The 27,651-nt window shown below is 39.7% G+C and overlaps 2 protein-coding genes across 7 annotated transcripts in view; one reads left to right on the top strand and one right to left on the bottom strand.

Annotated features, from left to right (window-relative positions):
• LOC112147446 (integrin alpha-6) overlaps positions 1-15,279 on the top strand; it is a 17,411-nt gene extending 2,132 nt beyond the window's left edge. The window contains exons 2-26 of one of the 2 annotated variants that reach the window (XM_024273851.2): positions 2,825-2,952; positions 3,037-3,116; positions 3,255-3,516; positions 3,580-3,711; positions 3,804-4,017; positions 4,104-4,297; positions 4,375-4,466; positions 5,668-5,795; positions 5,870-5,959; positions 6,062-6,123; positions 8,709-8,878; positions 8,950-9,090; positions 9,163-9,278; positions 9,369-9,525; positions 9,599-9,682; positions 10,165-10,244; positions 10,337-10,411; positions 10,495-10,597; positions 10,678-10,848; positions 10,961-11,062; positions 11,168-11,278; positions 11,441-11,539; positions 12,598-12,729; positions 12,874-12,956; positions 13,819-13,956. In XM_024273851.2, the coding sequence (XP_024129619.1) occupies positions 2,825-2,952; positions 3,037-3,116; positions 3,255-3,516; positions 3,580-3,711; positions 3,804-4,017; positions 4,104-4,297; positions 4,375-4,466; positions 5,668-5,795; positions 5,870-5,959; positions 6,062-6,123; positions 8,709-8,878; positions 8,950-9,090; positions 9,163-9,278; positions 9,369-9,525; positions 9,599-9,682; positions 10,165-10,244; positions 10,337-10,411; positions 10,495-10,597; positions 10,678-10,848; positions 10,961-11,062; positions 11,168-11,278; positions 11,441-11,539; positions 12,598-12,729; positions 12,874-12,942 (2,992 nt within the window). In that variant the 3' untranslated portion in view covers positions 12,943-12,956; positions 13,819-13,956. Of the gene's footprint in view, positions 1-2,824; positions 2,953-3,036; positions 3,117-3,254; positions 3,517-3,579; positions 3,712-3,803; positions 4,018-4,103; positions 4,298-4,374; positions 4,467-5,667; positions 5,796-5,869; positions 5,960-6,061; positions 6,124-8,708; positions 8,879-8,949; positions 9,091-9,162; positions 9,279-9,368; positions 9,526-9,598; positions 9,683-10,164; positions 10,245-10,336; positions 10,412-10,494; positions 10,598-10,677; positions 10,849-10,960; positions 11,063-11,167; positions 11,279-11,440; positions 11,540-12,597; positions 12,730-12,873; positions 12,957-13,818 lie in introns of both variants that reach the window. The other variant, XM_024273850.2, reaches the window with a different exon arrangement.
• A 70-nt stretch (positions 15,280-15,349) lies between these two features.
• On the bottom strand, positions 15,350-27,362 carry LOC112147445 (neurabin-1). 5 transcript variants are annotated; one of them, XM_024273845.2, is made up of 20 exons: positions 27,250-27,362; positions 27,051-27,151; positions 22,951-24,910; positions 22,367-22,499; positions 22,156-22,276; positions 21,970-22,074; positions 21,579-21,672; positions 21,320-21,487; positions 21,075-21,128; positions 20,578-20,678; positions 20,319-20,447; positions 20,121-20,217; positions 19,958-20,027; positions 19,017-19,147; positions 18,723-18,949; positions 18,546-18,608; positions 17,414-17,618; positions 17,171-17,269; positions 16,846-17,034; positions 15,350-15,888 (listed from the first exon to the last, which is right to left on the bottom strand). In XM_024273845.2, the coding sequence occupies exons 3-20, from the start codon at positions 24,667-24,669 to the stop codon at positions 15,682-15,684; spliced, it is 3,912 nt and encodes a 1,303-aa protein (XP_024129613.1). In that variant the 5' UTR covers positions 24,670-24,910; positions 27,051-27,151; positions 27,250-27,362; the 3' UTR covers positions 15,350-15,681. The 5 variants fall into 5 exon arrangements, with proteins under 5 accessions (XP_024129613.1, XP_024129612.1, XP_024129616.1 ...); XM_024273844.2 differs by lacking the exons at positions 27,051-27,151; positions 27,250-27,362 and adding an exon at positions 25,140-25,291; XM_024273848.2 differs by lacking the exons at positions 27,051-27,151; positions 27,250-27,362 and adding an exon at positions 25,212-25,230.
• Positions 27,363-27,651: the final 289 nt, after the last annotated feature.

Raw genomic sequence — 27,651 nt, 5'->3', positions numbered from 1 at the left:
GAGCAGCATAAATCATTTCTACATCTGGGACCCAAAAACAATCATCTCAACTACTCGGATTCAGCATGCCTGATCCTGGCAGATGGATGGAGACGTTTGCCAACACATGTCTTCAACCACTGAATCTGCAACCCATTTAATAGTGAACCCCTCGGGTTCATAGGGCGCCACAGGTTGTTGCTGGGAAACGATTGGTGCCTGAGCAGGCAGCCAGTATACCGCCATAAAAAAACAGTCTTGTTTCAATGGGATGTCTCTCTCATGGTCACCCTGAACTATTAGCCGTGGTTGTGGAGGCAGAGGCAGTCTGTGTGTGTCTGCTGTGAGTCACTGCTTTCTTGAACCCAAAGGTTCACATACTCCGTCTCTCTGGTCGTCTAAGGCTTTCCTGTGGTCAAAGCCTGCATGTCGAGACTTCCTGTTCTCGTCCTAAGCTATTAGATAAATAGGCGTGTCAGTGACACCACTGCAATAAGTCAAAAATGATCACAGCAATGACCCCGCTGCAGTCCTCCATTGCCTAACAGATAAACTCTGGCAGGCCTGTGACCTCATAAGGGAATAAGCAGGTTTGGAAAATGAATGGAAAGACAAATAAATATTCTTGTTGCTTTCATTTGTTTCAAATATTTACACAAAATTTTTTTTTTTCCTATTTATTATAGATTTGACTACATCTGGGTATGTTTCCTGTCAGTATTTTGAGGGATTACTTTTCCTGTTTTTGGGTATAACATGTAGGATAATGTAGTTTAAATGATACACAAAGTTAATCTGCAGATATTGTCGTCACATCTCAAATTTAATTTGACTCGAAAAAGGAATTTTCAGTTATTATTTAAAAATGTTCACAAATAATTATGTTTAATTAGACTAAAAAGCTAAAATTACATTTAAAGGTGTATTTTTGTAATAAATGATATTTATTCTACTTTTCTGAAAAAAATAACGTGGCTTTTTTGTAGAAGGAATGTGAAGCTGTCATGGGATTTTGGAAGGAAAAGAACAGGAAATTAAATTTAAATCAAATTTGGGCTGAAATTTATAGATTAATCTTATTCAAAAATATATGTATAATAATGACATTAGATTTTAAGATTACGTAGAAACAATTCATATTTGATACATTTTAAAACTTAATTTGGACATTTTAACACAGCACTGTGAGAGCCATTTTGAAAAGCTTTTTATGTATTTTTAAAGTAAGGAAACGTGATTAACCAAGAATGTTAATTTGAATTAGTCACTGCGTCAAATTAAATCTAAATTCGTAGCCATAAGTGCTTCGCAGAGCTGACTAGTTAGATCTGCATTTCGAACATGCTGATGACATTAGGCCTTGGTTCTTCCCTCCTCAGCTCCGTATGTCACAGTAAATTCCTCCAACATGGTGAGCGCATCTGAAGCTGCTTTGTTTTCAAGCTAAAAATGGCTTGGCTTAATTTCATCTGGTAAAGCCAGCATGCTGTGGAACATTAACTCTAAAGGGCATTGGACGAAGTGAAGTGCAGATAGAGATGCAGATGAAAGTGTGTGTGTCTCGACTTCACAAAACATAATTTCTACGAATGATATTGGATTTAATCAGCACACAATTTTAAGAGTTGCATGCCGATCGTGGGTGTGGAAATTCCTTTTTTGGTCCACAAAGGCAGCATCTCTGTCTGGTTCAAAGAAGCCACTGACTTAAAGCAGGGGTGTCCAAAGTCAGTCCTCGATGGCCGGTGTCCTACATGTTATCCAACCAACCTGCCACTGAAGCTCCTTATTGGACAAACACACCTGATCCAGGTAATCAGCAGCAGATAAGGCAGGATTTCTGAAAAACCAGCTGGAGGCCAGTCTTCAAGGACTGACTTTGGACACCCCTAACTTAAAGCTTTAGACTACACTCAGATATTCCAAAATGTCACAGTGCGGTTACCTAAATGCAAATTTTTAGCAAATTCAGCAGGTGGCAGATTGGTGGCATTAGCAATTGGGAGCCGACAGTCTTATTTTTACTTGCCACAAGGTAGAGGTTTTAAGAAAAAGTTTAAATTTTATGACTACTGGACGAAATTTCTGTAAAAGTTGACAGTGCTCGCCCAGGCACATTTCAAGGTTGCACGATGGCAGTACGGTAGCAGCTGGGGATGACGCCATTAGGAAATCAGGCGACAGCTGGGCGGCCATAGGGTGGGTCTGATCGCCGGATGGCAGCAGCTCTGACTGGATGATTGTCACAAATAGGTGGGAAGCTGGTTTCACGTGCAGCAGTTTTATTAGTTCAGGCAGGAAGATAGGAGCCAAGCACAGCTAAAAGTCCACAAAGCTAAATCAGGGTCAGACAGGCAGAGGTCAATCATGAGCATGGGAGCATTAAAGAAGAAGCTAGAGTAGTCAAGGCCCAGGCGAGGGTCAATGCAGGCAGCAGGTAATCAAAGATAAAGCGGGGTCTGTTACACAGAAGAAGCCGTACATATCAAATGCCATTGGCCGCCAGCTGCCTGGTAATCTGACTACCACGCCAACAGTTTTCAAAAGAATTGGGCGGGGGCATAAAATCTTGAAGATTCTGTAGTTTCCTCCCCATCGCACGGTTGCAGTTGTATCTGTGAACGCAGCATTAGTCACTTGCATCCATAAGTGGGTTGACCAGTTAGGATACTACGGTCTTTTGTTTGCCCGCAGACTGCCTTGGCGGTTGTGACTAAGGTTTAACTTTACTGTGAGAACATAAAACAATGGTATAATGTAGCTACTGTGTTCAACTGCAGACTAGAATGTATACCAGTTTAATGTTCATATGGAAGACTTGTACAAAATGTTGTCTATGTTGTAGGCTGCTGGTTGGAGCCCCACAGGCAGCAGCCTTAAGCAAGCAAATATCCAAAGTGACTGGAGGACTCTACAACTGTGACATGGCATCATCTTCCAAGAGTTGCACGAGAATTATCTTTGACAATGACGGTGAGACATCCATTCATAAATATTTCAAGGTCCTTTAGACCACATTCAAAAGCAAAATCTGAGCCTCAACATAAACTTTTGCAGAGAATCTAAAAACAGAAAGCAAAGAAAACCAGTGGATGGGTGTAACCGTCAGCAGCCAAGGACCAGGTGGCAAGATTGTGGTATGGATCTCCCTGTTTTGTATCAATTCCACCCATTACCATAGAGATATTAAAGCGGGCACTTCAAAGTAAACAGTAGTAAAAGAAAGGAAATTTCCCACAGACTCACTTTGGGCTGTGTCCCTATTTTCCTCGCAGACTTGTGCTCATCGGTACCAGCGAAGAACCAACGTTGGAACAAAGCTCGAGTCCCGTGACATCATTGGCCGTTGCTACGTGCTCAGTCAGGACTTAACCATTAAAACCAGTTCACAGGAAGATGGTGGTGACTGGCATTTTTGTGACGGCAGGCTCAGAGGTCATGAAATGTTTGGCTCCTGCCAGCAGGGTCTCTCAGCTGTGTTTGATAACGACTACCACTACTTCATCTTCGGGGCTCCTGGAGCTTACAATTGGAAAGGTAAGACTAATAAATTGTGGTTGAGTTCACACAGCCCATTCAATATCATCTTATCTCCACAAGGTATTGTTCGCCTGGAGCAAAATAACTACACCCTTGTAAGAATGGGGATCTTTGATGATGGGCCATATGAAGTAGGAGATGAAAAGGAAAAGGACCTTACACGGGTTCCTGCTCCTCCCAACAGCTACCTTGGTAAAAAGATGCAATTTTTGGTTTTCAGACTGAATTGTGCCTGACTTTTCTTTGACATTCCGGCCTAACATTTAAGCTTTTCTTTCTCTCAGGGTTCTCTTTGGCCTCAGGGAAGAGGTTGACTACGAAAGGCAGTCTGACAGTTGTCGCAGGAGCTCCCAGAGCAAATCACAGTGGAGCTGTGGTGCTGCTTAAAAAAGGCCCAGGAATAAGCAATATACTGCTAGAGGAGTACACTCTGGAAGGAGAAGGACTGGCCTCATCTTTTGGCTATGATCTTGCTGTGCTGGATCTCAACAGGGATGGGTGAGGATACTGCTTGGCCCACATGCAGTTTCACTATTTCCAAATTATTGTGAGTGGACTCATTTGAGTGTGTCATTTTTGGTTAGTTGGGAGGACATAGTGGTGGGAGCACCTCAGTTCTTTGTGAAGGATGGGGAAATTGGAGGAGCCATCTATGTCTACATCAACAAAAATGGAAAATGGGACCAGGTCACTCCCATGAGGATAAATGGACCAAAGGACTCAATGTTTGGTTTGGCCGTGGAAAACCTGGGAGACATCAATCAGGATGGCTACCACGGTGAGAATGATGTTCATCCTACTGCCTGATGCTTCATTGTGACACCTCTATTATGTATTTTTCCCCCCTGTTTTCAGACTTTGCAGTGGGAGCTCCTTATAAAGATAACGGACAAGTTTATATTTACAGCGGGTCTGCCACCGGAGTCCTCTCTGTAGACAATCCACAGGTATATAAAGACATACCTTTCACAATATTTTGTGTCAGGATAATTTCAATGACAAAGATAGTTCACTTAAAAAATATATATTCTATCAGTTTGAGTATAACAAACTCTAAAACAAGGCGATGTTCAAATTCACCTTTTACTCTCTAAATAGTATAAACTATAAACTGCAGGACTACTGAATGTCCTGGATTTTGAAAGTGATTCAGACACCAAGCTCACTCTACTTTTTAAAAAAATGGTAAATTTGATGTCACCAATTTCCTGGTGTAAAAAACTACTGTTATGCAATTGCTGTACCAGCCCATTAAAATGAAGAGAAAGCTGAGCCAAAAAGCAAAGCCCTCAATTTACTGGTTTATTTTTGTTCCAATACTCACCTATGGTCATGAGTTTTGGGTCATAACTGAAAGAACAAGATCCTGACTACAAGTGGATGAAAAGTGGCTGGGAACTCTCTTAGAGAAAGGTTGAGAAGCTCAGTTACCCAGAGAGAGCTCAGAGTAGAGCTGCTACTCCCTCACTTTTAGAAGAGCTAGTAGAGGTGTCTTGGGCCTCCTGGATGCCTCCCTGGGGAGGTGTTCCGGGCATGTCCCACTGGGCAGAGGCTCCTGGAAGACCAAGGACATGCTAGAAAGACTACGTCTCAGTATGAATCCCTATCCTTACATTTGGTCCTCCATATGGAGAGCTATGGAAAAATAGTGTTTCTGAATTTGGATGTCACTTCCACTCAATGACACATTTGCATCTGCTGTTTTCTGAATATAAAATTAGAGAAAAAATACAAAAAATAAGTGTAAATACATTTATTTCACATGAAAAATTGCAATGCACTGTGGTCTATATTTGCCAATCTAGAGGGGAAATAAATCCACACTGGTTTTACACAGAGATTTCTGGAATTTCTTTCTGGAATTTGACAGCTCTACAAAATAGCAAACGTACTAAGTAGTTAGTATTGATTGAATTTGTGCTGAAACATTTGAAATATACAATGGGACTTTTATATCAGTATACAAAAAAGACAAAGCAAACTCGCCATGAAGTACCCTCAAAGTGCCTTCATTTATAATAACTGAGGAAAATGCAGCAACTCCATGCAGATGACAGGAAATAGAAAAGTTGTTTTTTTGGTTTGTTCTTTGACAGTTGACATTGATCAACCAATCCCAAATCAGATTTTCGGTTCCTCCTGCTGCAGGTGATCTCCGGAAAGCCTTTTGGAGTTAAGCTGTTTGGATACTCCTTAGCAGGCAACATGGATCTGGATAAGAACTCTTATCCAGATCTAGCAGTTGGATCTCTCTCAGATGCTGTCTTTGTTTTCAGGTGAGAAAGCTCTTGAGTTAATCTGATCCAATGTTACTTTCCATTTATTTATTTTTTTACTTTTTGCCTTCTAGAGCCCGGCCCGTTGTTAGCATCAAAAAGGAAGTCACGTTCTCACCAGATCAAATCAACCTTGCAGACAAGAATTGTGGTAAAGCTTTTTGGTACGAGTGCCTATGTTTGCATTCCTCCCTCTGCATTGTATTTTCATTTTCTACTTTATATGGTTATCTATATTTTGATCCTAAATTACACTGTGTCCTCAGCATGGATGTGATAGCATGTTTCACCTATACTGCCAACCAAAAGAGCTACACCCCCAAACTCAGTAAGTTAAGCTAATTATGTGAATGCTTCAAAACATTCACACTATTATGATCCTCCCGCTCCTTTTCATATGTGTTTCAGCATTTACAAAACTCAATCACACTTTCAGCGATTTCAGCAATCTTCGTATCAAAAATTCAGCTTGTTCAGAACATTACTGCTTGTGCTTTTTGTATTCATAAAAGTCAGTGGCGGGCCGTGCATTTCACACCTAGGCCTTCAGTAGTGCTCCATCTGAATCAATCCAACCCTCATTAACTATTTTATGGCAATAAAACTTCTACTGCAGGTAAAGCTGCCACACACACACCAAAAGCATAAAAAATAACCTGATAAAATTTCAATATTATGAAGGGATATAGTAAAATTTTACTCACCAAAAATCCAGATTATTTAAACACAAAATCCATCCTTTCTATCCTCAAGAAGATTTCGATCACTCTGTTGTGCAGAATCCGTGCGTTTCACAGATGGAAAGTGTTCCGTGGCTGTGATAAGCTGGAAAAGGCTGCATGCGGGAAATGTTCTGGTATTCCTGAAGCCTCTGGTGGTCCAGGAGGGCGACAAACATCAGTTTTTGTGATCTTGAAATCTGGTCTGTGTCTGGAAAATAATATTGTCGGTAGTGCGTGCGAAGATTTTGCTCTGCACCTCTTCGTGCGCTCGGAGCGCCCGCGGTGCGTTCAGGGGCCTCGTAGATTTCAGCTTCACTCCAGCTCAACGGAGTCACGGAACTCCTTTACCCGTGCCAGACAAAACTGTGCTATAACTTTACCCAAAAATCGGACGATGAGACCAGCAATGTGATTGGCTCGCTTTCCACTGGTAACATCTTCAAACCTGACACGCCGCTCCTCGACACCTGTGTCCGTCACATAACCCAGAACCAGAGCGAGCTGCGCTGCGGTCCTCGCGTCTGTCGTCTCATCCACCATAACAGACACAAACAGGGCTTTAATAACTTTCCTCCTGATCTCCTCCAATCGCACTGATCAGGTTGTTTTGTCCACCAAACACGTAATTAGTGGACAGGTGGAAGTGTAAATCTGTGTCACTCTCCGTGATGACTTTCCTCTGTTTGTTGATCCAGCGCTTTCACCGCGCCCCCAAAATGAAGGTACCGCTTGTAGTTAGGACTGAAAGTGACGTTCAAATCCTTCTCCCGGTTGTGACAGGCTTGCTAGCTTCAGAATTGCCCGACTTTGCTTAACAATGTCCAGCTTTTCTTGAAAAGTCCGTCTGGAAAATGGCTTTGGCAGTAAAGCTATTAAATCCACTCGATATATGTGCTTGTGCAGCTCGCTGAGTCGCTACAGATGCAGTTTGGTAGCTCTGCCTAGTACACACTCTGACTATCCAATCAAAGCGCGTGAAAATGCTGATGTTTCCGTGCGCCTGCTAGAGGGCCTTGGTGTCGCTTACTTCAAATTTGATTGGTTGAAGCAACAGTTTGGTCGACAATTATTTTATGCTACAGGGCCCGCTGAACTGATTGTGAAGGCCTCCGGGCAGATTTCGCAACAAATGGTGCTGCAATGTGATTGGTTAATGCTTAAATAGGAAAATACACATCTGGAAGCAGCACAACCAGGGAGACAGCAATGAAAGGACGAAGACAGAGCATTTGGAATTATAGAATACGTATTCATGAAATAAATAATAATTAATATCAGTCTGTGATTCAGATATTTTTAGGCCAGCAGAGAAGGCCTTGCAGGCCCTGAGGGCCCGCCACTGATAAAAGTTCATATTTTGAAATACTGAGCAAAATATGCCCCATAGGGTGTAAATTGACATTTTTCAAATTCTTCAAAAACGTTGTGCCGTATGAAACCATTGTTAACAGTATTTTTTCTTAATAATTTGGCAATGAGCTATTATATTAGCATTATGCTAGCTCGTTTTGATAATTTGGCATCTATTGAGGTTTTTTATTCTAATTCTATCTAAAATTTTAGCAAAAATGCTGACGTTGTTTGGATAATTTGTTATCTACTAAGGTTTTTTTAATTTTGAGTTTAAATAATATTTTAGCAACAGGCTAACATTTTTTTACTAATTTTGATGAGAATTTTTAGGCTATTTTGGAGTTGAGCTAGTATTTTAGCAATGTACTTGTTTTTTAGCAATGCGCTAGCTTTTTAGGCTAATTTGGTATCAACTATGGTTTTTTGGGCTAATTTAGAGTTAAGCTCATATTTCAGCAACACACTACATGTTTTTGCTAAATTGGCGTGTATGGAGAATTTTTAAGCAAATTTGCTAACAATTTTTCAGAAATTTAGAACAACCTCAGCTTTTTCATAGTTCTTTAGCGAAATTTTAAGTCTTTTAGCAAATTTCTTATTTTGCAAATAGCTTTTGCATTTTCAGCAAATCTCTTCAGCAAATTGAGTAAATTGTTTCAGCATTTTCTAGCAAAAAGCATTCACACTTGCATTATTGCAGGTAATGCAACTTTTCTAGTTTGCACTTAAGTTGCATTGTTAAACATTATCTTTGCTAATGAATAAACCGGTATGTAAGAGTGGCCTTTCTTCTCAGTGGCTTCTTTCTCCTTTACTGTGTGTTTTTTTTTTTGTCCAGCTGTGTCGTACACTCTTGAGGCAGACGCTGACCTCAAGAAGAAAGGCCTTAAACCCAGAGCAACTTTCACACATTCCTCTGAGTTTGAAAGTAGCTCTCAGTCCACGGGTACCATCAGCATGAACAGACAAGGACAGAAAGAGTGCATTACCCAGAAACTTGCTATACAGGTTCGTTATGATTCCTGCATCATTTGCGAAAAAAAATATTATGGGCTTAGAATAACTTTGATGCCTTTTAGGAAAACATTCGAGATAAACTACAAGGGATTCCTGTGGATGTGTCTGTGAGGATCCAGCAGGACGCTAAACGCAGAAGACGACAGAGCTCCTCTACTACTCTGACACCTGTGCTGGATGAAATCAAACCAACTAGAGCAATAGTACGAGACATGAATCGTTCTCGATTAATGGACTTCAATTTCACAATAATTTCATTATTCTTTTTTTTAAAGGTTGAGTTCCTAAAGGAGGGCTGTGGTCAGGACAAGGAGTGTGAGAGCAACCTGAAGATGAATTATCTCTTTGGCTACAGGTCAACTACGGAAGATGATTTCACTGAATTAGAACAGTAAGCTGAAGAATCGTGTTTTCATTCGCACTGAGAACAGCAGCCACACAAGCAGAGATGTGCAGGTTCATACCTCTCATTTGTCTGAAGGGAGGATAAACTTCCAGTGATCTCACTGAGTAATCAAAAGGACGTCGCTCTGGAAGTGACGGTGACCAATCAAAAGGGAGACGATGCGCACGAGGCCTCCTTGACTGCCATCTTTCCCAGCTCCCTGACCTACTCGACCTATCGAGTTGCATCTAAAGTTAGTCTTTCTCACTGACAGTTCTATAAAGTATGAACTTCTGCTTCTGACTGGGTCATTTTGTTGATTTCAGGAAAGTCCTGTCACCTGTGTATCCAATAAGGAGGGTTCTCGGGCCGACTGTGAATTAGGGAACCCCTTCATGGGTAATGCAGAGGTGAGAAAATCAGATGGATAACTTAAAAAACCTCCAATTAAAACTGTATTTTTTGTGTTTTTAACATGCTCTTGTGGCATTTTTCTGATAATGGATGACAGATAGAAAGAAAATTAAGCTCAAAATTGGCATTTCTGAGTATCTCTTTAAATCAGGAACAGAAAAAAACCCAGCAATTTGAAAAAGAGCTTATTTGAGACATAGAAAATACACTAGATGGGCCACAAGTTCACTGCTCCACTCTACAATGGGGAGGGGAAACAACTGAGGCACATTTCTAATGAACTCCTCCCATTCTGCAGAAACTATGTCCTTGAAAACAACAGGTTTTTTAGTTTAAGTTAAAAACTGCATCGTCATTATTAAAAGACCACCAGGAATGCTTTCTAAATAGGATGATCAGGGTGAGCATTTAAACATGTTTTAATATTTATGCAACTATCATTTTTCTAACCCAAATATGTTTTTTTTTTTTTCTTCAGACAAAATTCTACATTTTTTTCAGCATAGCTGGCATCTCTTTCAACGTATCTGAAGTGGAGATTAAACTCATGCTAAATACGTAAGTTTATGTTGAAAAATGCAGAAAACACTTAAGCAAGTAATGTCTGTGGAGTATTTGAAGTTAACTTGTCAGTGCATTTTATCCTGCAGGACAAGTAAGCAGTCAAAACCAATTGTCAAAGCAATGGCAAAGGTGGCTGTCATGCTGCAGCTGTCTTTATTGGGGTAAAAAAAATGCACACATGTATATAGAAACACAACCATGAGAGAAAAACACACGCAATTCAAGTTCTATGTTTTTGTTCTAGTCAAGCCAGTCCATCACAGGTCCACTATGCAGGAGAAGTTCAAGGTGAGGCGGCCATGATCTCTGAGAGCGACATCGGCAGCGCCATCACTCATCAGTTCCAAGTGAGTGCAGGAAATCAGCTAATCTTTTCAAGCCCACAAACCATGTTTGGATGAGAAAGATGATCAATTTCTTTTGCCAGATTATCAACCTGGGAAAGCGCTTAACAGATTTTGCCACTGCCACGCTTGAGGTTGACTGGCCAAAGGAAACGGAGCAAGGAAAGTGGTTACTGTACCTGATGAAGATCAGCTCCACAGGAGTGAATCAGATGAAGTGCACTCCCTCAGAAGAGATCAACCCTCTTAAGAAAGTGAGTCAAAAGAAAAAAACAAAAACGTTTTTCTATTATTTTATGCAGTTTTATCTTATTAAGATTTTAAATTTAGCACATGATTTGACTTAAAAATGTATTTTTATCCCAGAAATCTGAAACAACCAGTATGGGAAGAGCAGCAGCAAAAACCAAAAGTGCCACTGAAGGCATCCTGTCCCGTTTAAGAGACACTAAGAAAATCACAACTCTGGTAACACAGTCAATCCAGTTTCTTGTGTTATATTCATGTGGATTGATGTGACTTCTGATCAGTAAAAATAAGTGTGAATAACATTTCACTCTTGGTCTTTGACAGTCCTGTAATAAAGGTGCAAAATGTGTGAAGATAAAGTGCCCCCTGGGGGGCTTGGATGGTAATGCAATCATCAATTTCAGCTCACGCCTTTGGAACGCTACTTTCCTGGAGGTAACAGTTTTTCCCCTTTCTCTCCAAGTACTTTGAAATAAAAGTTTGGATCTCTAATTTTGTGTTCTGTGTTTAGAAATACATTTAATTTCTCAATTTTGAATCTTTGCATTGTTATTGTATAAATTGAGCAATGATTTCATTTTCTCTTTATTTAAACAGGATTACTCAGACTTTCGTTTTGTGGAGGTCATTTTAACGGCCCACCTTCGTGTTGACAGCACAAGCAAGAACACGGTGCTCCAGGACGCTGAAAAACAGGTGATTAAATCTAAAATAAAATATTTATGAGATGGAAAAAACAATTTCTTATCTAACTTATAGATATATAACTGCTCAAACACACACAGCAACACATTTTTTAAGAATAATTAACTTAAACATTTCTTTAAAAGCTGCTACTATTTTGTTGAACACAGTCCAATATTTTATTAGTCCAAATGTCATCAAACAAACCAGTAAAACAGAAACAAAAATGGTTTGAAATATCCTTTCCAGGAATTATTTACCCAAAATCTTCCTTTATATCTTTAGTTACTTTAGCTTCAGCTGCTTTTACTTTGAAAGTCTTTTAGATTTGTTCTTTAAATAGACAATTCATTTCCATCCTGTACATCTTTTTACTTCCCCTTTTAAATATAACACGATGTATTGGTGTATTTTTATGGAAATACTAGAGTTGAGTTGAATGTTTTTGAATTTGGCGATCCAGTTCCTTTGAAGGTCATAAAGGTGGAAGCATTCGCACTGTTCAACATTTTTCAGATCATGAGCATTTCAAAGCCATTCACGTCTTTTCATGTGGGTCATGCCAGAAATGCTTTTGACATCAAGAACGAGCCGTCTGACTCTTAGAAATGATCTCTACTCGGAATGTTGTTATTGTTGAGGGTGAGGTTCAGATTTTTTGGTGTGATTTTCCTACAAATAGTGTATTGTTAGTCCACAGAAGTTCTGTTTTTCTATAGTTATGATCATCTTTGACAGTGTTTTGGGTTCATGCAGGTTGTAAATTTCACACATAGATTCTATTAGTCATCACGTTCATGTCGGTGTGACATCACTGAATCTTTTAAAACCAGGAAAGTAACAGTTTTTTCAAACTCGATTTAAAAAAAAAAAAAAAACGGAACCTGAGCTGCATTTATCTGATGAAAATATCAACAATCTATGAGTTTTCATGTTTTAACAGAGATATAATTGTTTGTACATCATGAGCGCTTGTGGGAAATTACATTTAATGGGGTAAAAATATAAAAATATTTATAATAGGAGAATATTTGAAAGAGGAAATATTAATTTGCTGTTGTAATCTGCAGGTGGCACTGACTGTTTTTCCTGAGAGACCTGTAGCTAGCTCAACTTTTGGTGGAGTGCCATGGTGGATCATCGTGCTGTCTGTCCTGTTAGGGCTCCTGCTGTTGGCTTTGTTGATTTTCCTTCTCTGGAAGGTAGGATTGTTACAAAAAGATTGCAAATTAAAAAAAAAATGCATATTTGCTGAAATTTTTTTTTTTTTTTTAAATAACTGAATTTCAAGCTTCCAGGCCAGCTTCCTGGTCACACACGTTTTCTAATTATTTGCCTCTTCTCAGTCTGGACTCTTTGGGAAAAAGAACACAAAGGACCCATCAGAAAAAGAGAAGCTGACTGCAAATGCATAAAAAAAGACAAGAGGGTAAAATGAGCCGGTCCCCTGTGAATGGAACTTCCTTTCTCTTGCTCATCTTTAAAGAACCACTCCAATGAAAATGAACACGTTCTTGTAGTATTTTTCTCACGATGAGGACGTATGTAAAGAAAAATTAAGCTTAAAATTACATTTCAGAGTATTTCTTTATTCAAAGCATTGTGAAACAGGAGCAGATGAAAAAAGGTGTTGGAATACGCTTGTAGCAGTGCTGCAATTGCTGCGCTCTTTGCTGAGCTCCACTTGGAGACGACTAGATCCATGTACGTCTTCGTTTTTCCTCATCCAAGCTGACGTTGCCTGACTATATAGCTCTGATATTACTCGCCATTTTTGTTGCACCGTTAATGCTAGGGTAGGGTTGCTAGCAGGATAGCGTGTAAACAGATGGATTATGGGAAATGTGGTCAGGCTTATAACTCAAGAGGTGAATTTCTAATGAATAACTGCTGCTCTGCTCTTAGAAAATGACAAATTATTTGATTTTTGGCTAAAAACTGCATATTCGTAATCACTCTTTTAAAATAGATTAAAAGACGATTGGAGTGGGACTTTAAAGGGTTGTTCTTTGGTCTGGGACAAGCTCTGGGTGTTTCTTGCTCTGTGACACAAAAAAAAGAGAAATGCATCACTTATTGCTGTGTGGAATACCTCTGCTGGTGATTTGCATCTCATCTTCCTCTTATTTGTTGCTACTCTGGATGCAGTTGTAAAGTTCTTGCTCTTTCTTTAAGAAGGTGCACAGATGGCTATCGGCTTTCAGTGGATCCGTCACACTTTAGCTTCTTTATTTCCTTTTTTTTTTTAATATTTTGAAGAATTCATGTGTAATTTTTTTTCCCTTTTCTAGTGTGGGTTTTTTGAACGTGCCAAATATGAAGACCAGGTCCCCAGTTATAATGCTATCCGGATCAGACGAGAGGAGAGGGGGAGGAGTCCTGGAAACGCTAACTGGGGAAACCTGGAAAGGAAGCCATGGATGACAACCTGGCATGACAACGGACACTATTCTTAACAGCCAATGAAATCTGACTGCCTGTAGTTACTTTTGCTCATTGATGAACCACCTCCTTTGCTTTTTTTTTTTCTTTGAAGCACTTGAGAACAAATTTGGATTTTTTTTACTACAAACTACATGACCTTCTTCTCTTCTAATGGGGCTGCGGGGGAGACACTCCTGCTAAACTATCACTAAAGCAGCTGCAGCTTGTTAGAAGATTTCAGTGCTGATGAGGGGCTTGGCAGGTCAAACTGTTTTGTACATTTGAATGTTCTGAATTGTTTCTATTTATTCTTGTAAGGAATATTTTTTTGTTACTCGCCCTTAAAAAGGCCAAAGACGTGCAACGTATACACTGGTGATTTATCTGAAAGTTTTCCCCACTGTTTTTATTTTTTTGATGTGCCTTAATAATCTCTGCACTTTGTGCCTCAGTTTGTATATGTCGTCATCTACAGGTCATTGTACGGAAGCCGAAAACGGCCTGCCTTACTTTTTTTTTTTGATTGTTTTCTCATGATAACGAGATAATATATCGTTATCACGAGAAAACAAAGTTTGTTTTCTCGTTATAACGAGATAATCAAGAACGGAGAATGAAGCGTCTCCCTCCATCTCTCAGAGACACGGAGACTTCACCCGATCCCCTTAGATTCCCCCAAAACTCCGAACAAACATCGATAGACAGTGAGCTGCAGAGCGTGTCTGCATGGTGCGTTCACTGAGATCCGGACATAAGCAGCAAAACAAAGCAGTTTATCAGAGAGAACGTTGAATATCAGCAATGATCCATGTATAATCAATTAATTAAGTAGTGTCGAATTTTTTTCTGAAAAACTGCTTTGTTTCCCCGAGGTTACATAAAAATAACAAAACCATAGTAGCGGATTGAGTTGGGCTGAGTAGCTCTTTTGGTCTGCTAATGTCCGGAGTTCATTGAACATATCATGCGGAGATTCTTGGCTGCGCTGTGATCTGTGGGAAATAAGGGATGAGGGCTGATGGATAAGACGGATTGAAGGCGTTTGAGGAGTGTAGACCCACTAATAAAATATTAAAAGAAAATAGACTAAAAACAACTTTTCTTGAGTGTCCTGTTTTTCTTGTTAACCACAAAATAAATAGACTTAAAGCTGAAGTTTTTTCTTCTCCGTGCGGAAAGGGAGTGTGGGACTCTTCCTTCTTCATTATTAGTTACCTCGTTATCACGAGAAAACGATCCAAAAAAAAAAAAAAAAAGTAAGGCAGGCCGTTTTCGGCTTCCGTATCATTGACTTATGTTGTAAATATAAAGCAAAAGTCATTGTTTGATCCCAGCTGTATGAGGAGTTTCTTAAATATTTTTCCAGTTTCATGGGAATACAAGTTTAAGGCACAGGAGAAAGTTTTGAGTTTTATTTATTAACACATAAAAAAAACCTTACAACAAATACATATATGCAAGAATCTGGACAACTTTAAATAATAAAATCATTCTAAAGATGGTTCATAATTAAAAAAGCACTGTGAGACAGTCCTTACACTTTAAGAATACATAGAATTCCTATGAACTTTGGTGCTGGAATAACTGGTTTGAACACGACTTAGCCATTATTCTTCACCAGTGGAGAGAAATAGAGATTTCATTTGATTTGCTTTGTTTATCACAAACAGGTTTGTCGGACGTTTAACTATTCTCTTATGCTGGTGGTGCATCTTCCTTCAGCCAGTCAACTATAAAAGGGATTCAGTTCGAACAGTTTGGCCGCTGCGTCCGATGCTTTTTACAGACTTCTCCTCCTCCTTTATACCCATTACCTTTCCTTCACCCTCCTTTAGCTTTTTCTCCTCTTTCCTCTGCTCTTTCTCCTCTCTTCTCTTTATGTCCTTCAGCTTCCTCTTGATGATAGACCGGTCGCTTTGACTGGAAACACCGAGAGCCTGAAATGAAATAGAAGCATGAGAGAACAATCCAGAACGTGTCGCTTTGGTTTAATAGTTTGACTTCTCACTAAAACATTGAAACTAATTACATCAAAAGATGACAAGATTATGAAGAACAAAGTAGAAAAAAAAGCTTTTATTAAAGATCATCCAAGTGGCTTTATTTGACATAATCTGAGTTTAAAAGTATAATTGTTTAAAAAAAGGTATTTATCTAAGAGGTTATAGAAAAACTAGTCATAACTAAAATTCTGCAAGTTTATTTTGCTTTCTACACCTTTAGACAAAATTAACTTCACAGGATATAAGATTTTCCGTGTGAATAATCCAAGCTGTTAGAGACCCAGTTCATCCATGGCGTCCAAAAGAAAAACAAGGATAAATTGAAATTAGTTTTACTTTTGCACCTCAAAAGTTGCAAAAAAAAAAAACAACAAGATTTTTGAGTGAGAGATTTTTGCCCTAAACTTTTTTCATGTGAGGACAAAGTTTTGAAGGGGCGGGGCAGTTTTATATACACCAATGGAATTTTCAATAATTTGAAGATCCACTCCAACTAATTTTTTTCAATTGTAAAACAGTTTCCAGTGGTCTTTTGATTATGATTATGCAGTTTTAAGCTAAAAGAAGGAGGAGCAGAGCACGGAGACTTTGGCAGCCATGGCAGTCGAGTCACAAACCTGAGCTTTTTCAAAACACGTTTTTTTCTGCTCCTGATTCATCATGTTTTGAATAAAAAAAATACTAAAAAAAACGACATTTTAATCTTAATTATTTTAGGTATGACCTCTTTTAATGACAAAAATCCTGCAAGAGCCTTTTAAAAAACCCGATTGTCATTGGAGTGGATCTTTAAAGGATACAATTGATGAAGAGGGATTATTTTTCTGAATTGAAACAACACTTAAAAGTTTAAGTCTGTCATAATTTCGTTTCCCAAAATACTTGACTTACCTTAAGCTTTTGACTGTCCAAGTTCAGCAGCTGCGTTCCATCCAAGCCTTTTGCAGCGAACTCAGCTGTGTACTGATCCATGTTCATGGCAATGAGCCACAGGGAGACCTGCTGGTTGTTCCACTCCGACACCGGTCTCGTCTGCCACTGGTTGTTGTTATTATTCGGAACAGGACAGTCATCTAAAGTCTGCTCCGGCAAAAGAGAAGGAGTTATAAAAAGAGAGAGCTGTTAACTAAAGCCGAGTGTGCACCTGGGACCAGACGGCACTCCACGAGGACAGAAGAACCAGACACAGAAGGCAGGAATAGAAGGACAGGCTCACCTCAGAGGAGGAAAAGGTGCAAGTATGAGAGTTTCCAGAGAGGGAGTAATCAGAGACATGACCCACCATGCTGGAGCTGCCCACAGGAGAACCAATAGTCTGGAACCAACAGAAGCACTTGTGGGCTGCCTGATGATTTCACACCAGCTATCCCATAATTCACCGTCTTTACAAATCAAACTTAAGGAGCCCAAGAAGAAGAAGAAATCCTGCTAAAATCTTGCTGGCCTGTTAATCTCTTACCTGATCTCTTCTACCTGTGGTTGTCAGGTAAGGCAAACTGCTGCTGGAAACGGACCGTAACCTCTCCCTGATGTTCTCCCTTTCTCCGGCTTTCTCTCTTCCCCTTTCTCCAAACCAGGGAAGTCGAAGGCAGGAAGGGACGGAGTTCACCGAGCCAGACGGAGAAACTTCAGCTGGCTCGTCCACCAAGTCACCACAGGATCCCCTGGCGGGACACATTTCAAGAAAATGTTATTTAAATGATCTCTCATAAAAAGTTTCATGTGAAAATGAGATTTTTGCTGAGTCTCCTGATCTTGATAACTCTCATTAAATCCTTTTCAGGCTTTAAAGATACACCAAAAGCATCTGTTCAGATTTGAAAAGAAAATTCTTGATTTGGATGTTTAGATTTTATTTGAGTGTTAACAAGAGTGCTAACCACTGTCGATGAATATACAAAAACAGGAAAACATACACACACACATTTTTCATGCTTAAACACTTTTGGTTTTACTTAAATCTTATTCACCAACACACCAAAGTACATCCACACGTTTTAAATTTATATTCATAAATATGTGCATATATTTCTCAGTTTATGTTCTGTATATGTACATATCTATCAATGATCTATTTTTGTTCCTAAACTTTTTGCGTTTGCACATTGCTTTACGTATAAAATGGTTCTGTTCCACGGTCTTGCTGTGTATATGAATGCACAAAACCATTTTGTTTGTGCGTTTGAAAAAACTCAATTTAGATTTTTTTCCCCCATTTCCTTCTTTTAGGAGGTGAACCCAAAGTGGAACAGCTCTGCAACTTTCAATTTATTTATTTATACATCACAACTTAGTTTGCAAAAGGCAAAAATCATCATTATGGAAATTAATAGAAATTAAGAGACAAGCTTTGGTTAGAAACAACAGGGAGTCGGGACAAAAGACTTTTCTTCTTTACAGCTTCATAAAGCAGCTGGAATATGATGGGTGGAGATGAAATGTTACGAGTAAACATTTCTTAATAGTTTGTGGTTTTATAGTTCCCTAGACACAGTGAACTGCTACAACCATGATCTTGAACTTAAAATGAAAACTTAAAGGTGTACCAATAACTTCACATTTGGTTTTAAACCCTCAAGACATTTTCTTACCTACTGTTTGCAGATCTGTTGTTTTTTTCACTTGTCCGCCTGCTGAGAGACTTGCGAAAGCCACTAAAAAACAGAAATATTACAATAATCAGACATAAGAAATACAACTTACAAACTTTTCTCAGACTCCGGTTCAAATTAACTTAAAGAAAAACAATAAAAAGTAAACTCATTCACCTAAAGTCTGGAAACTTCCTCTTTGATTTTTTAGAGGTCGAGGATTTACATGGAGAAGGCGTTTCTGTGTCTGAGATGAGAATAGGAGGAGTTGACAGAGAGCTGGTGGGAGGCTGAGGACCGGCTGTTGAGAGCGAATTAGCATTAGACGGTTCAGTCCGGCTGCTTTGGACCGTTGTAGAAGAAGGCAGGGATTGGTTCTCCTCTGGTTTTGTGACACCTTCCTCCTGCAACAGAATGGAAATGAGTCGAGCAATATATACTTGAGTTTAAGATTAATCAACAGTTTCTAACCTGCTTCTTGAAACTCTCTCGAAGCTTGTCTCGTGACGGTGGATGGCGCTTAGACTTCTGGGCTAGCTGGGCCCTGGCTATGTGTGCGCTGGAGTCCAAACGATCCGTATTAGGAAGTGGAACATACCAGTCTACCATACCAGATAGATAAAAAAAAAAAAAGAGACTTTAATCAGTCAAGCATGTTTTCATTTGAAGATTAATGAGATTTAATCAGTTTTTAAGATCAAGTCTCTATTTATTTGTTTTTACAGTATAATAACACTACTGATAATAAATGTGACTTGCTACATCCTTGGTTGAATGGAATGGTCAGACCAGTAGCTGTTAGAAAAACCCCAAAGTTTAAAGATAAAAGCTATAAAATTCTGTTTTCCTCTATTCCCCTGCTTAATAAGGGTTACTGGGGCCAAACTTTGGAGCCAAGCCTGGAGGAAGGGCTCCTCGACAAGCAGCAGGTGGCTGGCTATCCTCCCATGGGGTAGTGGGGCTTATCCTGAATGAAGTAGCCCTCCTGTGGACTCGCTGCTTGAAAAAAAAGCAGTAATATAGGCTAGGTCTATGATGGATCAGTAGAATTAAAGAGTAATTCAGCTGCAGCTCAATTCCAATCCTCTGATTCCCTTTGGGACTGTGGAAGAGTCTGGCCTACATCCCTGCCTCAGAGGAACTGTGTAGGTTCCCTCCAGACTGCAGAAACTCTTTAACCTCACTTTTATGGGTTGTAGCAACCAACTCACATGTGTTCCAGAAGATCTTCTGCAGGTTGTTTTAGTAGTACAACCACCGCAATACTCTGTTGGCTTTAAAAACCCCACTGCGATCATCTTTTCATCCATTTTAAAAGTGTACCCAGTGCTCTTTTAATTATGACGATGCAGTTTTTAGCTAAAATAAAAAAAACTTTGTTGTTCTTTTTTCGTCTTTATCCAGATGCTTACCTGTGGCTGAAGACTCCACAGATTCGTTCTTCATTTGTGGATCAGGCTCTGTTCTTTCTGAATGTCCCAGCTGTGATAAACCATTGGAAGTAATTAGGATGGATACATGGGAGACCTCATTAAAACAAATCACTCTAGACTTTAAAAATAATCTCCTTTTTACCTGCATTTGCAGTCTTTCAATGGTTTCTCTGTGTTGCTTTTCCCGGTCTTCCATTTCTCTCCTCAAATCTGTAAGTGTTTGTTCCACCTCCTCTTCTCTGCATAACACAATTCAGAACTCTAACATGGGCAAAACTGTGTCTAATGACAAAAAAACAGAATCTATATTTCATTTTGTCCATTCAGACTTCATAGTTACCTGCTCTGGTACTCTCTGACCAGTCTTTTGGCTTTGTTGTATTTGACCTCCAGACTCTCATTTTGGTTCTGTGCATCAGCGAGCCGCTGACTCACGACTCTGCAGAGAGTCTGAGCCTCTTGCCAGTATCTGATAATTAAAGTAGGTTGGCGTTAAGCTGAAGTTTTCTTCTTCTGTAGATACAACCGTTTCAGCCTAAAGATTGCTTTAAAATTAAATAATAATTAAAATAAAAAAAAATGAATTTCTGCCAGCATACTTCTCTAGTTTCTCGGCTTTCTCCTCTTCTTCCTCAACTTTTTGCTGCAGCTCAGCTTTCTCTCTTACCCAGCTGGCTTCCTGCTCCTCCCATGCTCTTATCTGGAACAAATACAGTTTGCATTGTTTTCATTATCAACTGAAATAAATGAAAATCTGCATTTATGGATGAAAAATTTGATTTTGTTTTCAAATTCAGCAAATTTAAAATGAAACAAATAAGAAATAGAGTTTTTCCAGATTTAGAAAATATTCTCATTTTTATCAACTCAATTATTTCTTAGTAGTGATTGCTTGAAAGCAGGGAAAGAAAAGCAGGTTTGGCACAGAGAGTTGGACAGAAGCCTGTATTCAGTTAACTCCACATCAAGCTAGAGCCATCTTATACACAGTTAAATGGGTCAGGCTGGTTTCCCAATGTGGGCACAATTGTAGAGAGTGACACTGAGTACAATTATTACCTGCGTGCAAGTTTTCAATCTCGATTTCATGACCTACCTTTTCTTTGGCACAGTGAAGCTGGGCTGTAATGCGTCGCATTTTTGCCTGAAGCTGCAGACAATCGAAAAAGAGAATCAAACACTGAATAAAAAAAGAATTTAAAACCATACTATTTTTAAACATTTTTTCTAGAGTATTTGAACTGCTTTTAGCTGCTAAGAGGCAGATAGATTACTGAGAAGAGAAAATATGTCCTCTTAAAAATGTTTGTTACTTTAAACCTAAAAACTTCTGGAGGTTACCTGCTGGTATTTCAGACAGAGCTGGTCGTTGTCAAGACTGGACAAAAGGGACACATTCTCCTCCTCCTCCTCCACATCATCTTCCTCCTCTTCATCCTCTTCTTCCTCAACAGAACTCCTCTCTGTCATAGCATCACTGACTTCATCTCCACTACTTTTGCTTTCCCTCTTCAAAATACAAAAATAATTATGCAAATGTTACTTTTTAGGCTTAAAAAATCATTTGGGAGTTACTCTGCCCATTTTTGATAAAATTTACATTTTTGCTTTTTGTTTTATCCATTTCCAAGCTTTCGTTGATTAGTCGTGCCACCTCACTTTCCACGCCATCCTTCTCTCGGCCGATTAAAAACCTGCAGGCGAACACACAAACTACAGCTGGAAGCGGAAATGACACATCCCCACAGACTGTGTTATCCTCACCATCAAACATTTTATTCACCTCACCACCACTGTTTTGTCTTTAAATAACTTAAGCTCATTGTATCATCCTCAAATCGACATTTTTCTTTCAACTCACATTCCAAAGATGACACCAAAACATGACTGTCATGGTAAATTTGCTCTTAAGAATGCAAGAATCTACTGTACTGAAGTGGCTCAAGAGATCATGATAACAAATAGACAATGTGTTGAATGCTGGGACATACTTAACAAGGCCTGACGTGTTCTTGAGGACCGTTGCTGCAAATAGCTGAGACACTCCAACCAAACTCCTGCCGTCAACCTCCACTATCTGATCGTTCACCTGGATCCTAACATGTTTACACACAAATATATTAAAAATACATATTTTTCTAAATGAATAAAAATAAAAAAAGGATCTGGACACTTACCGTCCATCTTTATGTGTTGCTCCGCCTTCAGTAACCGTCTTTACGAAGATTCCTAATTTCTCCAGCCCCTGGTCTGCTCCCACACCCATTCCTATTATACTGATGCCCAGTCCATCCTCACCTACAGTAGGTGCAAAAAGTTCCCTTTTGAACAACAGCTGACAGACATTTGGATCTTAAAATGAAGACAAATGGAAATAAAAACCAATACCTTTCTGGATCTCTACTGGGAAAACATCCATCCTGTCTACCCTCTTTTCCAGCTCAAACTCAGCTGAAGCCGACACTGGGTCGATGTCCTCGTTGTTCCGGTCGTACTCCGCATTAGAAAAGGTGCTGAACACCTGAAATAAAAGTATGTAGAAAATACTAATTTATGCACGCATCAAATAAATTAGCAAATTGCAAAAAGAACCATCTGCAGCTTCAACACACTGGAAGTGTGTCAAGGAAAGTGCGAGACGTCATAATCCAAGTGTAAAGTCTTACGAGGAGCATACGGCAGAAGGAGAACTGCTGCTAAAAATCACAAGTTTCCCCACGCATAATGTGACATTAGTGCTACTATACCGAAACTGAAAAGGTTTTTATTTTATTAACAAACCAGAAGGTTTTTTCCTGTGTGGCTGCTTGTAGGCAGCAGTCTTCTGTTACATGTAGCATCTTGTCGTTCTTCCTCCACTAGTATGCTACAAACATGACTGCAGGCTAAGACTTTCCTTACAGACAACTTGACAAACGCAAGGTTTCTCAAATGAGCTGTCGCTACAAAGACAGCACAGAAAACACCCCTACCTTGATGGGTGCAGTAGAGAACCTGACCTTCCTCTTCACATCGTCAGATGTCTCCTCATCCTCCTGCTCATCCAATTCAGGAATACCAGGAATTTCCTCATACTCCACCTCCGACTGATCTTCACTGTGTGGAGAGTCTTCCTGCTCCACTTTTGCTCCTAAAATCTCCACATGGGAGTCTTGTTCGTATACGAAGGCCTTATTCTCAATCCCAGAGATTACCATTTGGTCCTCTTCATCTGTCACACCGTCAGCTCCATCACTTCCTCCTTTACCGATCCCATTTGTTATCTCCATTTCAAGCACCTCGGATGTTTCTTTTGCTTCAGAACTTTGAGATTGCCTTGAAACTTCTTCTCTACCGTCCGTATCCTCTTTTCTGACTTCCTCTAACACTTCAACACTTTCTTCTAACTTTGTCTCCATGTTGTTCTTCTCAACGTCTCTCTCCACTGTTGATTCCTCCTCATATTGTGCAATCAAGTTGCTGCTCAGCTCCTCCCTTTCACCCTCCCTCTGTTTGTTCACTTGCTGACACATGTCTATTCTGCCCTCCTCACCATCCTCAGTCATTTTTTTCCAGTGCCAATCTTCTGAGGAAACAATCAGCTCGTCTTCCTCTTTTTCAAACAGCTCCACAACGGGCTCCTCAAAGACTTCATCTATAAGGGCCTCCTCACGGTCTCCTTCATTTTGGCTCTCAGACACCCTCATCTCCCCTTTGAGCCAGTGTTTATTCTCATTCCACACTTTCTCCTCTTCATTTTCCTCACTTTCGGATGATTCGTTGTTGATGCTGACTCGTTCTGCCCTCAGAGTCTCCTCAGGAGTCACAAAGGGGTTAAAAGTCATCCTTTCTGCCTCCATTTGTGATGTTGTGGTTTCATCACATTTGTCATGATGGGAGGGTGATTTGTTGGGTCCTTCATCAGGTCCATGCACTCCAGGAAATTTAGAGCCCTTTGACACAGACTTCACCGCATGAGGTTCTAGAGTCACAGTATTTATGAGCTGATTTACGGGTTTGGGTTTATCTAAACCATTTCCCTCTGTGTGCTTCATCTTGTCACTTGTTGCCAGCTTCTGTTCCATCTCTCCTTTTGATTCTGCAGCACCATTGCTTCCTCTGATTATACCAGGTTTCGAAGTCTGAACTCCATTATCTCCAACCTCCATCATTTTAGACTCAAACAACTTTCTTGTTACAGAGAACTTCTGAGCCAGAGCTGCTCTGTCGACGTCTGATATTTCCTCTGATTTAGAGGGTTTATTTTCCAGATTTTTTTCTTGGGTAGAAGTGAGAGAACTCAAAACAGAAGAAGAGCTGATGATTGAACGTCTGGATCCAAAAACAGGGGAAGTTTGAGATTGGGAGTTGGGCTTTGGGAAAAGCAGGAGGGGTGTGGAGCCTGAACTCAGTACCGGATCTTGTCTTGACTGCGGGTTGTCCATTTGAAGGAAGATGTTTTCTCGGATTTTGGTCCCCCTCGTGCTTTGGATCCTGCCTCTGCTGCGGCTGTCTGTGCCGGCATGAGACATGATGGGATCTGACATGGTAGACAGCAGCTTGTTTGGATGTGCAGCAGTGCGATGGGCAGCAGCCGAAGACGCATGTAGAATGTTTCCCGTGTCAAATGAACATTTGATAGCATGGAAGTCGGATTTATAAGTTATCCTGTGGGGGGAGGCACTCCGGCCTTTATGGTCTGTCCTCATCATCTGGTAATGTGAGAAAATACTCAAAAAGTTGAAGAAAAAAATGTAAGAAGAAAAAAGGATAGAAGTTTTTTTGGATGAACTCTAAGTCCTAGTTTTGCTGGTGTAATTGAATGACAAAAAGGCAAGATGTCCTTGAAGTTGTTGTCCTAATGGTTCACTGCAATCATCAGTTGACAAACTCTTCATGTAAAACTTCATTTCCATCAGTCAGATTCAATTAGTCTGTCAAACATCTCCATATCTGCGGTGAAAGAAAATCCAGAGGAAAAAACAAAAATTATAATAGAGAGCTTGCACAATTAAAAAAAATAAAATGTAACTTTTCCAATGTTTTTGTTACACACCACCTGCCTCCAATTATTACTCAGATTCAAACACGGATAAACTCCACAGGTCTTCCTTCAAACTATAAAACACCAGTCTTGCTTCTCTTTCAATATTTGTACATTTTAATCTCTATTTGAACTTACTGAGTGCTCCCCCATCACCGTGAAAGACCCATTTCACCGAAAAGCGCGTCTTCAATAAAGCTTCCTGTTCACCTGTCTGTGCTCCTTAGTGAGGTGATATTTAATGTGCCTTCAGAAAAGTTGGAAATTTGGGACACGTCGAAGGAAAAATTAACAAAAATAATTTCTATCATATTTCTAGTACTTTGAATCTAAATGAGACTCAAATATATTAAATAAAAATTAGATATAAAGAATTTAGAAAAATCAGATAATATAACATTTTCCTCACAAAATTTCCAAACTATGACGCATTACTAAAACAGCGACAGTAGCTGAAAGCTAGCGCAAAGCAGGTAGGAATGTGCGTTGTACGGTGGTACCTGAACGCATCAGAAGCGTCTCTACTGAACCGCGCGCGCAGTTTAAAGGTCGTAAGCTAACGCTTAAAAGAAAAACAAATCCAACAGCGAACAACCAGGTCAAAAACGAGAAAGGCAGTTCTTTTCTTACTCTGGTAGGTTCCTCTCAGCACAGTGGGCTTGTTTGTTTGCTGTCAGTTGGCGATGACGGGTCTCTCGCTGAGATAAATACAGACAGATGGCGACTCATGTCTCTAAATACAGTAAATGGATTATCCCTGAGTAATCCTGTGTAAACTACTCCGGTAACTGTGAAACTGCGGTGGTGGCGAGGGTACCAGGACTAAAACAAATTAGCCTACATTTAAAAACGTATGACACTAACACCCACTCACTGAAGATTGCCAGACATCCAGGTCATGTTATAAGGATTCAGTTATTCAGGACAGCTGGACTTTAAAAGGTCTATCTAGAAGCTTCTTTAGTCTGAAGTGTTAGTGGGGAATTCAGGTTATTTCAATAGGTGCAACTAGTGCTGCCAAAACGATTTTTTTAAAATAGTCAACTAATCACTGATTATTTTTTCCGATCAGTCGACTAATCGGGTCATGCACAAAACTGGATGTAAAACGCACATCTTACCATCATTAGCTTTAAACTAACTAAAAAGCATATCTATAGCATTAACTGTGATAATGCTAGTGTGAGTGCTGTGAGCTGAATTTGGCCACTGAAGATGCTATTGTTGATGGGTAAAGATGCTGAAATTGATAGCTAAAAACGCGAAGCTGAAATCGCTGAATCTAAGAGCTGGAAACGTTGCTGAAAGGCAGCTAAGAATATTATCTAAATGCCAAATTAGCCTAGTAAACTGAAAAAAAAAAACCAACTTAGGTTATCCAAAACAGCTAGCATGTACCTTAAATAATAGCTAAACTTCAAAATAGCCTAAAAACTGAAAAAAGCCTATATTGGCTAAAACGGCTAGTGTATAAATATTAGCCTAAGTCCAAAACAGGCTTAGAAAAAAAAAGCGTAAGGTAGCCAAAACAGCTAGCATGTAGCTAAAATATTAGCTAAACTCCAAAATGGACAAAAAAAGAAAAAAATCCTAAATTAGCCAAAACAGCTAGCATATAGCTAAAATATTAGCTAAACTCCAAGATAGACTAGTCCAAATAGCTAGCATAATGACATTATAACGTTCAACTTTACAACCCTCCGACTCCATATTATAAAGTAATGACTAATCGACTATTAAATTAGTCGTCGACTCTTTTAGTAGTTGATTAGTCGACTAATTGTGGCAGCCCTAGGTGTGAAATAAAAGTAAACAACTAGATGTTTTGAAAGCAGATACAAACATTCTTATAGATCAACATTACAAATATAAGAAAAGCAGAACTCTTGAGTTCTCCGTTTACTGCAGTCTATCAGTTATTGAAGGGTGTGCACCATTTTCCTCGCTTTTATGTGTGCCCGCAAATGTTTCCTTTTTTGGCCACAAATCTAGGACACACTATCCTTAATAACTTCAAAGCGTGCAGCTTATTTTCCCCCTCGCACTTACCTTTACCTGAGCCCCAGCCAGAGCAGCCAATATTTGTCTAATCGAGCATCTTGCATTAGTATTTACTTGTTTTCCTCTCAGCCAGATCTCCAGTGGTCTACCTGTGAGTAGAGCAAACATTAGCAAAGATGCAGTAGCTTCACGTGTTTCTGCACCTGTGTGGTGTGATGATCGTGGGTGAGTCAAAGCAGCAGCCTACCTCTGTCTACCTGCCTGTGAGGAGCCAGACCCCTCTGGATCGGACTGATTCACGCATATCCGTAGATGGGTTCTGCTTGTTTTGACCTGGATCTGACTGGAGACCATTGTCCCAGGTGGCACTGGGACCTACTTGATATAAATACTGTCCAATCACAAAAGCCTTCTCTTGAATGAGGCTAACCAGGAAAGGGAGGGGAAAGGCAGATAGTGAATTAAAGGAGAGTTAGAAATGAAAGCAATGACGTTGAGGTGGGTCATAAAGTGAAGTTAATGGGGTAAACGCTGCAAGGTGTGTGTGAGACAGGGCAAATTAATGCAAAAAAATCAGATAATTGCCCTTGACCTGAAAGGTGAAAATTACTTGGAAAAAAGACAAGATACGTTTCAAATTTAGCTGCTT

The sequence above is a fragment of the Oryzias melastigma genome, linkage group LG17, assembly GCF_002922805.2.
Source record: "Oryzias melastigma strain HK-1 linkage group LG17, ASM292280v2, whole genome shotgun sequence".
Taxonomy (NCBI): domain Eukaryota; kingdom Metazoa; phylum Chordata; class Actinopteri; order Beloniformes; family Adrianichthyidae; genus Oryzias; species Oryzias melastigma.
Note: the sequence above shows the minus strand (reverse complement) of the source record. Positions and strands in the feature narration are given on the sequence as shown.